Source organism: Eutrigla gurnardus, assembly GCF_963514095.1.
Source record: "Eutrigla gurnardus genome assembly, chromosome: 15".
Classification (NCBI taxonomy): Eukaryota; Metazoa; Chordata; class Actinopteri; order Perciformes; family Triglidae; genus Eutrigla; species Eutrigla gurnardus.
The window spans coordinates 2,548,940-2,565,338 of record NC_139938.1 but is presented as its reverse complement, the minus strand read 5'-3'; the positions used below and the strand labels follow the sequence as shown (position 1 = coordinate 2,565,338).

The window sequence follows — 16,399 nt, the reverse complement described above, 5'->3', positions numbered from 1 at the left end:
CTATTTCTCTTAAAACACAATGCCTTAAGGCAAAGTACTCGATTTGTTGGTTTATTTAAAAGACATGCGTTTCTAAAATATTGTCTGACGGTACACAGAAGGCCGCTGGGACGAAATAGCCCCGTTTCCTCCTCGACAGCGTTGTTGGACACGGTTAGCATGCTAGCAACATATTAGTTGTAGTCGCTAGCTTGTTGTCTGTACTTTAGCACTACGTATTCTTTATCTAGCAAACGACTGCCTAAAACAAAAGACAATAACCTTGGTGTTAACTTTATTTAAAATCTGTTCAGCCAAAACGCCTGTTGTCCTATGTTGTTAGCTGTACTTCTATCATTCAGTCTGTTCGTGTCTCTCCACTATAATGACGACATTACCACACGACCATACCCGTTTAACACCTGGGATGGGAAAACACGATAAAGCCATTATAATTAGAAACTATGTTAATATTTTAACTTGGTAATTTTAAATAATGACTTGGTATCTCAATGTTAATGACATAGTTTCTCAAAGTAATGATGTAGTATCTTGATATTTTTACTTCGTTTCTCAAAATAATGCTGTAGTTTCTTCATATTTTTACTTCGTTTCTCAGAATAATGATGTATCTTCATATTTTTACTTAGTTTCTCAAAATAATGATTTATTATCTTCATATTTTTACTTAGTTTCTCAAAATAATGCTGTAGTTTCTTCATATTTTTACTTAGTTTCTCAGAATAATGATTTATTATCTTCATATTTTTACTTAGTTTCTCAGAATAATGATTTATTATCTTCATATTTTTACTTAGTTTCTCAAAATAATGATGTAGTGTCTTCATATTTTTACTTAGTTTCTCAGAATAATGATTTATTATCTTCATATTTTTACTTAGTTTCTCAAAATAATGATGTAGTGTCTTCGTATATATCATATTCATATTTGACTTGGTTTCTTGAAATAATGATTTTAGAGCTCGGATGTCTCTACATCAGGGCTCTTATATTAAGAAAGTTTCTCGTTATATTGAGATACTCGAGCTAAAATATTCAGATACTAAGTCATTCTTTTTAAGGCTCTATGGCATTACAATGACTTAAATGATTTTTTTCCTCACAGCTTCCCCACAATCCCCTGTAATGTTAATTTATAAGGGATTTTACCCTTTCCCTGCAGACAAATTGTGAATGGATGATTTTTAGGTGGTTGACCAAAATGATGTACTCACTGTTGTGTTAAAACACTAGGGCTAGTATAAAGATGTTGTTGGATTGAAAGTAGGGGACTGCTGCCTCATTATTGACAAGTTGATATTGGTGGCAGGAGCTGTCTGTTTGTAGCTTTCCCAGAGTATTATGTGCACTGCTCTGAACATCACTCAGCTGCCGGTTCATGTTTGTTTTCCTTTCATGTGCTGCTACAGCAAAGAGTCAAAGATGACTACAGCTGCGAGGCCGACATTTGAGCCGGCCAGAGGAGGGAGGGGTAAAGGAGAAGGTGGAGGTGATTTGAGTGCTCTGTCTAAGCAGTATTCCAGTCGGGATCTTCCAGGTCACACAAAGATCAAGTACAGGTCAGTTTATCAAACATGAATGGAACTGAGATTTGGGTCGTAATGTTGCGGTGTGCACCGCTTTACATCCAGTAAGATACTTTATGAACGGTTCCTGCTGCACCTTCTATCTGCTCACTTTGAGGGTGGATGTATGCGGGAATAATGGTTTAAATGACACGTTCTCCTGTCCTTAGGCAACCTACCCAGGATGCCCCAGAGGAGGTGCGTGCCCGTGACTTCCGCAGGGAGCTGGAGGAGAGGGAGCGCGTAGCTGTACGTGAAAAGACCAGAGAAAGGGGACCAAGAGGTTGGTCTTTCTGTAGAGGCTTAAAGTTTCTTAAACATGTCTTTCAGTGTATATTTCTGAACAAGTTCCTCATTTTATCATAAGTTTATAGCCATGAAAACAAATATTTGAAATACTGTGTTAACCCTTATTTTCCAGAGCACACCACATCATCATCGTCATCTTCGTCATCCTCTTCCAAAAGGCCCAGACTGGATCAGATCCCAGCAGCCAACCTTGATGCTGATGACCCTCTCACTGATGTAAGTGCCTTGTCCAGACACTTAGTGGTGATTAGCACTCTTTGAACTCCCTCACCAATGATGCTTGTTTTCTTTTTTTATAGGATGATGAGGACGAGGACTCTGAGGAGGACAGTGATGATGACGACACTGCAGCTCTTCTGGCAGAACTGGAGAAAATCAAGAAGGAGCGGGCCGAAGAGCAAGAACGCAAAGTAAAATATAATTTCAGAATGACGTGTTTGAACCTGGCTGACGGCACAATGAGCAAATGCGTTTCGTTTAAGAGGAGGCACACGTTGCCTCTGTTAGTGACTTTGTTTCTTCTCCTCTCTTAGGAGCGGGAGCAAAAGGCAGAGGAGGAGAGGATTCGCATGGAGAATATCTTGAGTGGCAATCCATTGATCAATTTGGCAGGGCAACAGCAGCAGCAGCAGCAGCAACAGCAGATGACCCAGACTCAGAATACCTTCAGAGTCAAGAGAAGGTATTTCTCACACATATGCAAAACATGAGTACATTTGAAGAAAAACGTTCTCTACGCTTCCTTATAACCATCAACAATTATTATTGCTAAAATCTTTCTAGGTGGGATGATGACGTTGTGTTCAAGAATTGTGCCAAAGGAGTGGACGAAGCACGGAAAGAGAAGCGCTTTATCAACGACACACTGCGCTCTGAGTTCCACAAGAAATTTATGGAGAAATATGTAAAGTAAAGGACTTGGTGTCATTTTCATTTATTGTTGTTTTTTTTCATCTCATAACTTTGGTCCCCACCTTTCTGTTGCTGTCTGTCCCTAGAATAATAGATGGCATTTAAATACTAATGCATTAGTATTTGTACAGCAAAGATGTACAATATTTTATAAATAAATGAGTTGGTGAGGTACATCCTTTGAATAAAGATCACGAAAAATGAAATTCAACATCTGAGTCATTCTGTAGTGTTTTTTTTTAATATATTAATTTCTATAAACATACTTCAAGACTTTAAAATGGCTTGCAGGAAGTTATTTGAGAAAAATGGAGAATAATCTAATCACAGCTTTGTTTTACAAATATTCCACCTTTTTCTTAATTAATCTTTTTCTTAATCTTGTTTCAGTGCTAAATATAATTTTTCAGCACAATCGGAGACTAAAAACATTTTTAATGGGTTTTAATAGAAACGTATGAACTTCTAAAAATAAAAGGACTTCAACTTGGTCCAGGATGTTAATTAGGAACTTAATTCAGAATTGTTTCATGTATTATATATTATAAAATACAACTTATTTTAGATATCCACAAAAGAATCACACGCTCTAAATATAGACTAACATTAAAATCCTTAAAGTCATATTAAATTTTGTACACATTTATATTTGATAGTTGTGTATAGCTTTGTGTCAGACCCCCTTACCTGAAGTGCATTTACAGGATAATATTTCAAAGATATTTTAAGTCTCTTCCTTCCCTGTTTTTTATTTTTAGTAAGGTGAAGATTGAAGAGTTCTTAGTGACCTTCTCTTATTAGGAGAATCCCAGTTTGGGTTCACTGAAATTATTTATATTCATGATTTGCCTTCTTTGCAAATCATAGCTGAATTGATTTAACAATATGCTAAGCATTGTCATTTTTAAATATCTAGAGTAGAATGAACAATTTTTCAAAGGGACTTGGGGCAGAATAAGTTGTCTTTTCTTACTTTTGTCTAATAGCCATTGTGCTTATGTCACAAAACGTAATAATATAGTACAATCAATACCTCTGTCCCAACATGAATATGATCCATACATATCAACTTAATTATATTGTTTATTGGTAAACAAAGTTGGGATAAACATTCAACATTTAATATGAATAAGATATAGATGGGCATTGCAGTGAATGTTGTCTTTTTAAATTATCCCAGCAGCTGCAAGTAGGTTAAAAGAACTACAATAAAGAAGGGGCGTTTATGGGACTGGGGAACAAAGATGTATAAAACAAGGTGTACATACGACGTTTACCTCAATAACTTGTCCACTTTTTAAATCCGTGGTATTGCTTTTGAATTGTGACCCACCAGATGTCTGCCATGTCAGAACAAAACTGCTATTTATTGTATTAAAACGTACGGAGAGCAGTGAAGGCAGCACGCAACTAGCCGCCAGGGGGCGCTTCGTCCAACAATCGCCTCCTTGTGACAGGGATGACTGGGAGGCTGCTGGGAAAAACATGGCAGCTCCCCTTTGTTGGTGGGGATTTACTGTAGTCCGGAGGGGGATTTAAAGACATTCTTCGGCGGATAGACGGATCTGCGTGGGCTCACAGGGCCGGTTACCAAAGAGTCGAAGCAGGAGAATATGGAGAAGAGCGCGAGCATTGACAGTTTGGGCTCGCGACGCTCCTCTTCCCGACAGCCAAGTGTTGATTCATTGTCCAGGTAGCTAAACCCACCACAACACGTCGCTTTTTAAGCTAACGTTAGCCAAAAGTTTGGAGACTAACAGAAGGCTTCGTGTGTGTGTGTGTGACGTAGCTGGCACGTCTCGATCTTAATACTCGTTTTGTGTAACGTTGACTCGTCAATGGCCATGAAAGCACGACATGGTTCACAAACTGACACACGACCACTGTGCTGACAGGAAAGTAGAGCAGCATTTAACGGCTAGTGTCGCTTCAAAGTCCACAGTGATGTCGTCACATATTTGCATACTCGGTTAAAAACACGGCAGTGGCAACTAGCGATTTGGGTGTCCGTTATCTTTTTGATCAATCAACGAATTGCTTAGGCTAAAAAAAATCTGATGTAATAAAACATCACAATTTCTGAGATCCCTATGACACCTTCAAGTTAAGTCAATCTGATTTACAGCCAAAAAATCCCAAAGTTGCTCTTCAGTTTATTCAAAATATAGTCATTGTTATGATCCAATCATTGTGTTAGTTTGCTTATTATTATGAATCATATAATACACCCTACAGAGCCAGAGTATGTCCTTTCATCACTTCTCATGTTGTCAGCAGTACTTCCACCTCTCGCTCTGACCGGTCTGCCCAGGCCAAGCCGCCCTCTGCCATGTCCTCTGACTCTGTGGCCACGTCTGCAGAGCTCTCCCCGGAGATCAGGGTACGTACCTGCAGGTAGTCCGCTGACATCCCGCTGCTTTGTTACTTACTAATGATAACGATGACTCTCCTCCTTTCTGCACCCTTTAGATTAAGCCCAAAGCTGCTGCCAAGGTATGCATCACATGCTTCCCAACACATATCTGTATGTCTGTCACTAAGCAAATATCGTGGGTTCAGCTCAAGAGACTGCATTACATTCAGGTCTAATTTGGATCTCGTGTTTCCACCAGGTGCTTCGAGACTCGGAGCCACAATTACTTCCAAATGAAACTGTGCAAGACATGGGTAGGTCCTCTCTTTGCTCTAATCACAACGCTTATCAAAATAGCTTTCATGCATAAAGGCAAAGTTTTTTTTCACATTAAAACAATTTGTTATATATTTGTGAAAATGGCTAATTCTGATTTTTTTTCTTTTATTCTATAGCCCAGGATGTAACCTACTTCTGTCCTTTCATTGGAGCACTGAGGGGAACAGTGATAGTTACCAACTACAGGCTTTTCTTCAAATGCATGGACAGGGTATGCATTGTGATTTCTTTTAGATTAATTAGAAATGTTATTTGGAAGGATCATTCTGTTTTTGTTAATATGTTGTTTGCTCCTAGGAGCCAGCGTTTGTGCTGGACCTGCCCCTTGGTGTGGTGAGTCGTGTGGAAAAGATTGGAAGTGCGTCAAGCCGTGGTGATGTGTCATACGGGCTGGTTTGTAAGGTGAGTAAGCTGTGGAAAGTGTTTGTAACTATTGGTATCATATTAACATACAGCTGGTGACCACTGAGTTCGACCATGACCTGCTGCTCTGCCTATCTGCAGGATGTGCGCAATCTACGATTTGCACACAAACAAATGGAGGACACACTCAGGAAGTCCATTTTCGAGGTGCTGATGAAATTTGCGTTTCCTGTTTCCAACGGGATGGTGAGTGATTCTCAGCCACACTGTCTCTGACGCTGTAGCTCTGCACTGTCAACAGACAAACTTCTCTCCCTCTCTCCACAGCAAATCTTTGCCTTTGAATATGGACAAGTTTTTCCCGAGAACGGATGGAAGGTGTATGACGCTGTCTCGGAATACAAAAGACAGGTATTTAAAAAAACGATGCAGCCCGATGCTTAGCTTAATGTTACGGGTTTGTTACATTGATTGCTTGTGTGTTTTTAAAGGGAATTCCCAATGAAAGCTGGAGGATAACAAAAGTTAACGATCACTACGAGGTTTGTGACACCTATCCATCAACACTTGCGGTTCCTGTCAACATACCAGACGAAGAGCTGAGGAGAGTTTCTGCCTTCCGTGCAAAAGGAAGGATACCTGTGAGTGTCTTCAGCATGGATCCAACTTCCCTGGACTGTCCGTGTTCTTATTCTGTTATACTCTGCATGTAGGTGTTGTCATGGATCCATCCAGAGAGCCAGGCGACGGTGACGCGCTGCAGTCAGCCCATGGTCGGGGTAAACGGGAAGCGCAGCAAAGAGGATGAGAAATACCTGCAGGCGATCATGGATGCTAATGCTCAGTCTCATAAACTCTTCATCTTTGATGCCAGGCCCAGTGTCAACGCCGCTGCAAACAAGGTTTATTGGATTGTTTTTTAAAGAAAAAAAACATCTTAATATAGTATTTAAGGAAACCGATGAACCGTCTCACCACCCGTCCTATCTCCAATTTATTTTTCCTTCAGATGAAAGGCGGTGGTTATGAAAGTGAGGATGCGTATCAAAATGCTGAGCTGGTCTTCTTGGATATTCACAATATCCACGTGATGAGAGAGTCACTCCGCAAGCTGAAGGATGTGGTCTACCCCAACATTGAGGACTCCCACTGGCTCTCCAACCTGGAGTCAACCCATTGGCTGGAGCACATCAAGGTGAGCGCGCTGATGCATCACTGTGAGTGTGAGCCTGACGAGGAATGTTTAATATTTCCAGGCTCTTCACCATGTTGTTTGGGTGTGTTTGTAGCTCATCCTGGCAGGAGCACTGCGTATTGCAGACAAGGTGGAGTCTGGGAAAACCTCGGTGGTGGTGCACTGTAGTGATGGCTGGGACCGCACAGGCCAGCTGACCTCCTTGGCCATGCTCATGCTGGACAGTCACTACCGCACCATCCGCGGCTTCGAGGTGCTGCTGGAGAAAGAGTGGCTGAGCTTCGGCCACCGCTTCCAGCTGGTAAACACGCTTTCATACACTTATGACGGACACCACAGGAGGTGTGGAGGCCTCCTGAGTTCCATCACTGATTGTCCTTTCCCTCTTCTTTAAGCGCGTCGGTCATGGCGATAAGAACCACACGGACGCAGACCGCTCACCTGTTTTTATCCAGTTCATTGACTGTGTCTGGCAGTTGACTCGCCAGGTAAGCAATAAGTGGAGCTGATATGTTAGGTTCTTCAGAATAACCTTTTTTTTTTTTTTTCAAGGATACTAATGAAGCTGTTTTTATTTAAGTTTCCTGCAGCCTTTGAGTTTAACGAATACTTCCTGGTCACCATCCTGGATCACCTGTACAGCTGCCTGTTTGGGACATTCTTGTGCAACAGCGAGCAGCAACGGTTGAAGGAGGTAGGAGCAATTTGTTTATGTTGCTGTTGCAAAATGAGACGTTGTAAAGTAATGGGCAGAGCGTGGAGGAGAAACTTTGCTACTGGTTTGGAGGTTTGAATTCAGAATCATGACAATCACTCCGTTTTTATTTTACAGGAGATTCCCAAGAGGACCGTATCGTTGTGGTCATATATAAATAGCCAGCTGGAGGAGTTTACCAATCCTTTGTATGTGAACTACTCCAACCATGTGCTGTTCCCTGTAGTCAGCTTACGCCACCTGGAGCTTTGGGTTGGCTACTACATCCGCTGGAACCCTCGCATGAGGCCCCAGGTATGTTGAGAAACCTGTCTTTTGTTTGAGACCTGCCTTTAGAGCTCTCAAAGGAAATTGTTTGCACTCCATGCATGCTCCGCTTGTGTGGTTGAACTTCAGCTTTGCACATTGTTGTTGTCGTTTGCCAGGAACCTGTTCATCAACGCTACAAGGAGCTGCTGGCAAAGCGTGCAGAGCTGCAGAAGAGAGTGGACGAGTTACAGCGAGAGGTGACAAACCGCTCGGCCTCCTCTTCCTCTGAGCGGGCGGGCTCCCCCACACGCTCCATCACTCCAGTGCAGACCTTTGTTTGACACGACTGTGACCCCCGTGACGGTGACGAAGCTGAATCCCACCTGTGAGAAGGTGTCATACAGTAGAAATCAGTAGGCACAACGTGGACCTGGGTGCCTCGCTGGCTCTCTGGGTGACACACCGCGTTAATACACTACCACCACAAGTCTGTGTTCGCATCTCTCACAGGTCATGTAGAGTCTGCTTGCAAACAGAAGAGAGTCTGTCTCAGACTGCTTCACTACAGCCATATTGTACTCTTCCCCCGGGGCTGAGAGGACATGTGACCAGAACAGTGAGTGCTGTTTAGCAAATCGACATGCCTACAATCAGTGTGAATCAACTACACTAAAATATCACTCGGGTAAAATATGTATGTATGCCTTATAGACTTCATAGGAACACTCACTTAATTCCTCTACACTGCAAATGTTAAGATATTGAAAGCAATACCGCTGAAGCGATTGTGAAGATGTACATTGCTGCAAAAATGATTTTGAGCTCTCGTACTGACACAACAGCTTGGAGTTGTTAGATATTCAGAAATGTAGCTTAAGGGCTGTAATTTTAGCTCCTTCTAATGTAAAAGAAAAATATTGACAGTGCATTAAACCAGTTGCCAGGTTGTCTTCACAAGTCAGCACATTTAGACTATTGTGACCAAATGTCTGTTTTTTAATGACTGTATCATGTATGGCATTCCTCTCCTCCGATTTCAGTTTTGTAAGTTTCATTTTTCTAACAAGTTATTTATTGTTCTTTATTCCAGTCAGCCATGTCATACATTGATTAGAGATGCTCCCATGCAATATTAATAAGCTACACAGAATATGCAACACTTCATTTGTCCCTGTTAATAGTCCACTAGCTACTAAAATGTTAATGTGAGAACATGTCTTACTGATGCTTTTTAAAACTAGAATCAGCCAATATTTTTTATAGCCAGCAGAATGTGTAACAACTAAAAATTTGCTCTGCTTTCTCCTTGCTTTTTTTTTTTTTTTTTCGTTTAATGAATATCTGTGCCTTGCTCTGAATGACTGATTGGGATAATAACAGAGAAACGTGTGCACAGACTTAATTGCCAAGTTCAAACAGTAAATACAGTGTTAGTTAGCCTTTCCACTGCTTTGTGAATACTTGCAATAAACTTAAGAGTCGACTTTGAGGAGTCAATATGGTTTGTTACATTTAGTGTGGTGTGAACACAACACCCTGCAGTTTATTTCTTGCCTTTAAATATTAGTGTTTGAAATCATAGCATAACCCAGATGACATTAGCGTTAATTATCTCTTCTCGTGATCACGGTCTTTTCATTAAATACAGTAGAAGACTAACTTATTATTAATGATGAATGACATTAACAGCATGACTGTGCTGGAAAAAAATGTTTAGACTGCAATGGCTCTGAAGACAGTATGGTCATATTCTAGCTGTTTCATTCACAAAACTAAATATTAGATGATTGTCATAAATTGGCTTTAACGCATCCTCTACACATTAAGGGGCTTATTATTCCCTGGATTTTAGTTGATTTAATTATTCTGCCAATTACTTCAAATGTATTTATATTGCCACATAAATTGCATTACTGTCCTTTTAAACATGAACTGCTATTCAAGTATGACAGTTTTCCAGCACAGTTGAGGTGAGGCTGCCATACTGTATGAACTCCATTGTTTAAAACCTTTCTTTTACTAAGCCTTTTGTTTTTAAATAGCAGCTACAGTACTGAATTAAGCCTTGAAACCAGGTTCGCCAGAAACCCCCTCACTGGGTACAATACAGGAAACTATAGGGCCTGATAGAAGTTACTCAGCCAGGCAATAATCACATTCTGACATTGTTGATAGAAATGTCACACAATGTGCACACCTTAGATCGAATCAGCTGGAATAAGCACTGAGATGCACATGGCTCAGTTTAGTACTGTATGATAATGAATATCATATATAGGTGATAGTTGGTTGGGCCAAACTGTGTGTGTGTGTGTGTGTGTGTGTGTGTGTGTGTGTCCTATATATATAGTTTATTACAGGTCTGCCATGCACTGACTAAATATTGAAATACAATTCTATTTATACTCTCACATAAATCGTGTATTAGTACATGTGTCTAGGATGTATAGAATGAACAGTTTAAACGTGTAATAGCACAGCCACTATATGAGTCTCACTGATTGTCCTTTTGTTATTGATCATTTACCTGCAAGGCCACATTGTATTATTTGAGAGAAATGTATATTGACACTGTCTTGTAACTCTGTGGAGCAAAAGCATCTGTGCAAAGTTGGGAATTAGCAGACTTGAAAACAATGAGGGCGGCTTCCATTTGAAGTGTTACTTGACACTAATGACTCGCTAATAACGCGTAACAGATGTCTTCACAAGGCAAACGAGGCGCGATAATGACGTCAGTGGTTAAACTAGTTAAAAAGTAGAGCACAGCGTACACGCTTTGAAGCTGTGTTGTTGAGTTAGTCCAGACGTGTGATTGGCTCTGCGCATTTCAAAATGTGAGTCCCGCGGACGGATGTTGTGTCGCGATAGGTTTCCTTTCTTCTTCTGCTGGAGCCGTCGACCACTTCCGGTTACATGACGACGACGGCGTTGATACAAAAAAGAGAGAAGGAAAACAGGAAAATACCTTTCTCGGCGAGAACAGTGGAAACTTACAGGGAAATAGCCAGCTATATGGTGACGGGTTGCTTGTGTGGCGGCGTAACTGATGCTCGATCGGCTGTTAGCATGGTTGGATGACGTAGGAGCCGTACAACATCACACATATCTGGAGTTTATTGTTCCCTCTAGCTAAGCTATTTCTGCGTTGCCCTGCGCTACCGAGACGAGCTAGCTAACGTTAGCTAACGCTGGATGCCAACGCCGTGTGTGTGTGTGTGTACTTAGTCCACAATTAGCAGGAAAGGACCGACCGGCCGTTAATCCGTTCAGTTTGCAGCTGGACTCCGCTAACCTCCTCTAGCTCGGTGACATCGGTTGGGCGAGAATGGCAACGTCGGCTCTGTACGCCTGCACCAAGTGTAACCAGCGGTATCCCTTCGAGGAGCTGTCGCAGGGCCAGCAGCTGTGTAAGGTAGGAGGTTTGTTTACCAGCCGTAATGGGTTTGATGCCGTTACAAGTTAGATTATGTAACCGTTTTTTAATCCGTCTAACCTGGAAGCACGGATTCAGTGATTGAAGGCTAATCAGCTCATTTCACATAGCGATCCTGTGTGTGACAGACGTAATAACACACGCATACAAGATATCTTCCTGCGGGACATTCAAATCATTGTTCTTTTATGAATTGCCATCGGAAGACGTGCTCGCCAACTTGTTGCACCCACGGAGCCTCAAATGTAACATTGTTGCAACAGGAAGCGACTTTTTTTTCTTTCGTAGCAACGTGTTGGAGTTCTTACTCTACCCTACTTTACTTTACCGTCTGCACTGATTTATATTTATTGTCCTAAAGCTGGGCTGATAGATAAAATAGACAGTGTTACTAGATTATAAGCATCCTTCCAGCACTAGAGAATGAATATCCCCTAAATACTCGGAGAACCTTTCTTTGCATGGGATTAAGGTAAAAGCACAAACCCATGTGCGACTGAGGAAGACTATAATGCAGTTTGATATTTGATCGTCAGATGTTGGTATTTCCAGATGTTGTAGCCTAGAGGTGGACTGGCACGAACATTAAGGTGTGTCCCAAACAGCGAGTCGAGGCAGCCTTTTTTCCAATGTGTTCATTGTAATAACATAATGTATTTCTCAAGCTCATGAAAGCATTTACTTGTTTCGTTGCCGTAGGAGTGTCGCATCGCACATCCAATAGTGAAGTGCACATTCTGCAGATCTGAGTTTCAACAGGAAAGGTGAGATATGTGCCGGATTTCAGAGTTTATTTCTGCTATAAATAGTGAATGTCTTTGTTTTAAGACAAAGTTTTTATGTAAGTCCGTGTTTATTCTTTACAGCAAAACCAATACAATCTGCAAGAAGTGTGCTCAGAACGTCAAACAGTTTGGAACAGTACGTAAAAACGTTTCTTTTTTTGTGAACTCCATTTGGTATTAATCAAGTTGCACTCTTTGTATGTTTGTGTGTGAATACGATTTTAACACTGTATTTTCACTGTCTTTACAGCCCAAACCCTGCCAGTACTGTAACATTATTGCCGCATTTATCGGGACAAAATGCCAGCGTTGTACTAACTCAGAGAAGAAATATGGACCCCCACAGACCTGTGAGCAGTGCAAACAGCAATGTGCTTTTGACCGTAAGGAGGAGGGCAGGAGAAAGGTATACACCATACACGCAGTCTGGTTTGAGAGTGAATGTGTAAGAGCACGGCTTAAACAACCGTCTCCGTCTTGTCTCACAGGTTGATGGGAAACTGTTGTGCTGGCTCTGTACTCTGTCCTACCGCCGCGTCCTGCAGAAGACCAAGGAGCAGAGGAAGGGCTTCGGCTCCTCCAACTCCTCATCCCTGAACGAGAAAGACCACCACGCCAGACCTCACCATCATCACCACCACCAACACAGACACACCAGCTCTCATCACAAGTATGTCCTCTTTTGTGTCACATGATTTCTTTAAAAGCCACAACAGTGAAACGATATGTGTCTGATTCATGCCACTATACGGTTGTTTACAATGAAGAGTTGAAAATTGGATCCAGGCAACTGACATCGAACCCATCTTTTGCAGACTGAGTGGGAGCTTGAGTCCTGAGCAGGAGCAAGGACTGTGGAAGCAGAGGTAAAACTTTCCTTCTCACTTGAACTGCATTTTTCAGAACATTTCATTTCAGAACATATGTGGTATATAAATACATATATGTACATAGACATTTTGATTTTCTTTGCAGCCATAAATCGTCTTCAATCCAGAAGGAGACTCCAAAGAAGAAACCAAAACTGGAGATGAAGCCATCCAATGGGGACAGGTATAATAAGTGGTATAACTGTTTGGGAAAGCATTGGTGTGATATAGTCAGCGTGTTGCCTGTAGTAGATTGGAGTCGCAGTATATCTGGAGGTGCAGAAGTGGCAAAATGGGACCAAAGCAATGTAGACTGTGGATGGGAGAGAAGCCAAATTTATTTTAGCCATCTAAAAAAATCACTATCTGGTTTAGTGTAATGAACTGAACTTATATATGCTCTCTTCAAAGTCATCAGACTCCATTAACAAAAAAAGGAAATATCATCCTGCTTGCATTTTTACTTGAACTACCCATCTCAGTACTCGCCTCATGCTCTTTCCTTTTTCCCCACACAGTAGTTCCATCACCCAGTCGATGGATTCTGGAGGAACAGACAACTTCATTCTCATCAGCCAGCTAAAAGAGGAAGTGATGTCACTGAAGAGACTCCTGCAGCAAAGGGATCAAACCATTCTCGAGAAGGACCGAAAGGTGGGTTATCAGCCTCGCCCAACCTCCAGCACAAATGAGTCAATGTCGCATGACTGCTCGTTGCTTGTATTTGTTTCACATATTGATTATTCATTTACCCTCCAGCTCACAGAGCTCAAAGCAGACTTTCAGTACCAGGAATCCAACATGAGAGTTAAGATGAACCAAATGGAGAAATCGCACAAAGAGTCAATGGAGTCACAGCAGGTAGGAAACTATATATGTGGAAGTGATCTGTCACAAAAACGCTTACCAAAGTGAGCATCTTCTTCAGTTTCAATACGACACCTGGTCTCCTTTCAAATACATGTTCTCCATAAAATCACCTCCAGCTATCTAGCGGTGTTGGCTTAAAAACATTCACATTGTAATGCATTTACTATATCAGTTTGTAATAGCACTTTGTTGTGTTGATTAATATATTCATACATACATCATACTTCTTTTTATACTGGATGTCTTGCATCTAAAGTTTAAGAAGGTTTACCAAGTCCAATTGTTTTGATGTGCCAGTTCCAAGGAGGCTTTCATTTTAGTCCTGCCCATCATATTTAACTCTGGTCAGATTCTTTTATCTCCCCTTAAAAGTCCAGTGGAAATAACCTCAAGCAAATCTAGTCCCATCTAAATTTCTATTCCCGAAATTATTGAATCTCTCAAAACCATATTTTATTCATATTGTTTAAATATACAAACATCACTGTTGGAAATTCAAAAGTAACTCCCATGCACATGACAGAAAAACGCACAGGAGTACACGACCTATTTATTATACTTTTGCCAACTGATTTGTTATCAGCAATATTGTTAGAAGCATGTTTAACACACTGTCCTGCACACTGGCTTCTTCTGAAGATTAAGTACAACAGCACAAGTACAACACTGCATGGTGATGTTTATGCCCACATTATTACATGAAGGGGTGTACTCTGTGTCAGGTTGTGTAATAAGAATAATAAGAATCACTATTGGGAAAGAATTGCTTAAAAATGTGTCTGGACCTATGCTTGTGTGTCATGTTCCAGGGATGACTCACTTGTTGCACAAGTTTGCAGTCTGTTGTTATGGATATGATGTGTCAGTAGAGCCATTTCCTGTCAAACTGGTGCTCCTTTTTTTCTTATGGTTGCAAGTTGAAGGTCCCCCATGTTGGGCAAAACCCCTGACTTGTATCAGTGAACAAATGATGAGTATCTGAGTGAAAGGTGAAGGCTTTAAAAAGTACTTTTTTTCCCTGCTGTGAAATTTCAAGGTGCACAACACCTCCACGAAAGTGTTAAAAAATGTTAAAGTTTGCATCTAATTTCTAACACCATTCATCATTTGTTTCTACAGGGCAAGAACAGGGAGTTGATGAAACAAGTGGCTGCCCTCTCTAAAGGCAAAAAGTTTGACCGGACTGGAAGCTCACTGCTGTTGCCCTAACAATAGGCCAGCCCACGGGTAACAACACGGAGCGGCTTCATCGTTGTAACACTGTGACGGTCTCCCTCCTGTGTTTCCTCATTGCCATTTACATCGATTACTTCTTAATTGGTAAAGCCAGAAACCATGTTGTACATGGAAATTGATTGTTGAATCAAAGAAAACCTTCTCTAAATGTCATCATATTTTAGATATTTTATGGCTACTTCTCCACGGGTCCGTAGGGTGTGACTTTGGATGGGGTGGAGGACGGAGCCCTCGTTTTTAACACTGCCGGGCCAAAACAAAACGCATGGTGTGCATATGTGGATGGGATACTGTCAACTCAGTGTATCCACTTAATTTCTATGGACGTCATGCAATTTATTTATTCAACTGTATTTCTTATCTTTTTTATTTCCTCACAACATACTAAGAAAATATCCCACATTTTGGGGTTTTCTTCAATAGCAATTAGTTATATTTTTCTAAATTTATGTGATTGTGGAAGACAAGTTCTCCTCAATGGAGATCCTACACAACTTTATAATGTATGCAAACGTGGGAAGGGTGACCGCTGAGCTCCTCTCAGTAATAATTCATAAAAGAACCAATGAACACTTTAAAAGTCTGTCTGACAGAGAGACACCTCTTGGCTGCCCTCTTTCTCACTGTGTGACAGCTGTAGTGCTTTGCTGTTTCTCTTTAGTGGAACGATTGTAATACTGCATGATTTTACTGCCAGACACCGGTTGGCATTGTGGTCAGACTTCTTTTTTTGCCCTCCCTCCCTTTTAATTAGTTTTTTAAGAATCACTTGTAAATGTATTACTGGGGTCAGCCATTGTATTTAAACTATTGCTTGTATCTGTTTTAGTGAGTACAGTATGTGTATGGTAAGGCCAGTTGAAATTAACATGTCTGTAGAAGATGCTTTTTAAAGGAACACACCTATCACCTTGCATTATTGGGCTGGTTTCATACTGTGGTGTCCAGGATCACTTTTGTACTTTTTTCCAAACCAGGTGTTTTAAAACTATTAAAACTGGCTAAACTGTTACTGTATGTTTGCTTTTATTGACTATATTAGTGTTTAACTTTTAAGTGTGTTTGGGACCGCTATAGTTGTTTTGATAGTATTGATATATGAAAAGTTACCTCTAAAGTAAACTTACAATCAACTTTCACTTTTCAACCACATTTTACCCACCAATGGCGTGAGGTGAATTTTTTTTTTTTTTTTTTATCTTG

At 40.9% G+C, this 16,399-nt stretch overlaps 3 protein-coding genes across 5 annotated transcripts in view; all 3 read left to right on the top strand.

The window, feature by feature from the left end:
• cwc15 (CWC15 spliceosome associated protein homolog) overlaps nucleotides 1-2,997 on the top strand; it is an 89,623-nt gene extending 86,626 nt beyond the window's left edge. The window contains exons 3-8 of the mRNA XM_084029636.1: nucleotides 1,410-1,559; nucleotides 1,736-1,848; nucleotides 1,987-2,090; nucleotides 2,174-2,284; nucleotides 2,408-2,556; nucleotides 2,658-2,997. Coding sequence (XP_083885762.1) covers nucleotides 1,423-1,559; nucleotides 1,736-1,848; nucleotides 1,987-2,090; nucleotides 2,174-2,284; nucleotides 2,408-2,556; nucleotides 2,658-2,787 — 744 coding nt within the window. The 5' untranslated portion in view covers nucleotides 1,410-1,422 and the 3' untranslated portion in view covers nucleotides 2,788-2,997. The remainder of the gene's footprint in view (nucleotides 1-1,409; nucleotides 1,560-1,735; nucleotides 1,849-1,986; nucleotides 2,091-2,173; nucleotides 2,285-2,407; nucleotides 2,557-2,657) is intronic.
• Nucleotides 2,998-4,261: 1,264 nt separating this feature from the next.
• On the top strand, nucleotides 4,262-9,483 carry mtmr2 (myotubularin related protein 2). 2 transcript variants are annotated; one of them, XM_084029731.1, is made up of 16 exons: nucleotides 4,262-4,479; nucleotides 5,061-5,166; nucleotides 5,256-5,279; nucleotides 5,399-5,453; nucleotides 5,595-5,689; nucleotides 5,776-5,880; nucleotides 5,983-6,087; nucleotides 6,169-6,252; nucleotides 6,333-6,482; nucleotides 6,555-6,743; nucleotides 6,851-7,036; nucleotides 7,131-7,337; nucleotides 7,432-7,524; nucleotides 7,617-7,730; nucleotides 7,869-8,045; nucleotides 8,177-9,483. In XM_084029731.1, the coding sequence occupies exons 1-16, from the start codon at nucleotides 4,400-4,402 to the stop codon at nucleotides 8,339-8,341; spliced, it is 1,935 nt and encodes a 644-aa protein (XP_083885857.1). In that variant the 5' UTR covers nucleotides 4,262-4,399; the 3' UTR covers nucleotides 8,342-9,483. The 2 variants fall into 2 exon arrangements, with proteins under 2 accessions (XP_083885857.1, XP_083885858.1); XM_084029732.1 differs by having other exon boundaries at nucleotides 4,263-4,479; nucleotides 5,064-5,166.
• Nucleotides 9,484-10,917: 1,434 nt separating this feature from the next.
• fam76b (family with sequence similarity 76 member B) lies at nucleotides 10,918-16,208 on the top strand. 2 transcript variants are annotated; one of them, XM_084029552.1, is made up of 10 exons: nucleotides 10,918-11,415; nucleotides 12,136-12,200; nucleotides 12,303-12,357; nucleotides 12,472-12,627; nucleotides 12,710-12,891; nucleotides 13,037-13,087; nucleotides 13,197-13,274; nucleotides 13,612-13,744; nucleotides 13,850-13,951; nucleotides 15,080-16,208. In XM_084029552.1, exons 1-10 carry the CDS (start codon nucleotides 11,329-11,331, stop codon nucleotides 15,167-15,169), a joined length of 999 nt encoding a protein of 332 aa, XP_083885678.1. In that variant the 5' UTR covers nucleotides 10,918-11,328; the 3' UTR covers nucleotides 15,170-16,208. The 2 variants fall into 2 exon arrangements, with proteins under 2 accessions (XP_083885678.1, XP_083885677.1); XM_084029551.1 differs by having other exon boundaries at nucleotides 10,920-11,415; nucleotides 13,609-13,744.
• The last annotated feature ends 191 nt before the right edge of the window (nucleotides 16,209-16,399 follow it).

What these genes read in the sequence shown, in the direction of transcription:
- mtmr2 (XM_084029731.1), top strand. Translation starts at nt 4,400, where the DNA reads ATGGAGAAGAGCGCGAGCATTGACAGTTTGGGCTCGCGACGCTCCTCT. An exon ending in AGTGTTGATTCATTGTCCAG is followed by an intron (nt 4,480 to 5,060) that starts GTAGCTAAACCC and finishes TCATGTTGTCAG; the next exon opens with CAGTACTTCCACCTCTCGCT. An exon ending in TTCCTGTTTCCAACGGGATG is followed by an intron (nt 6,088 to 6,168) that starts GTGAGTGATTCT and finishes CTCTCTCCACAG; the next exon opens with CAAATCTTTGCCTTTGAATA.
- fam76b (XM_084029551.1), top strand. Translation starts at nt 11,329, where the DNA reads ATGGCAACGTCGGCTCTGTACGCCTGCACCAAGTGTAACCAGCGGTAT. An exon ending in ACGTCAAACAGTTTGGAACA is followed by an intron (nt 12,358 to 12,471) that starts GTACGTAAAAAC and finishes CTGTCTTTACAG; the next exon opens with CCCAAACCCTGCCAGTACTG. An exon ending in AGGAGGAGGGCAGGAGAAAG is followed by an intron (nt 12,628 to 12,709) that starts GTATACACCATA and finishes CTTGTCTCACAG; the next exon opens with GTTGATGGGAAACTGTTGTG.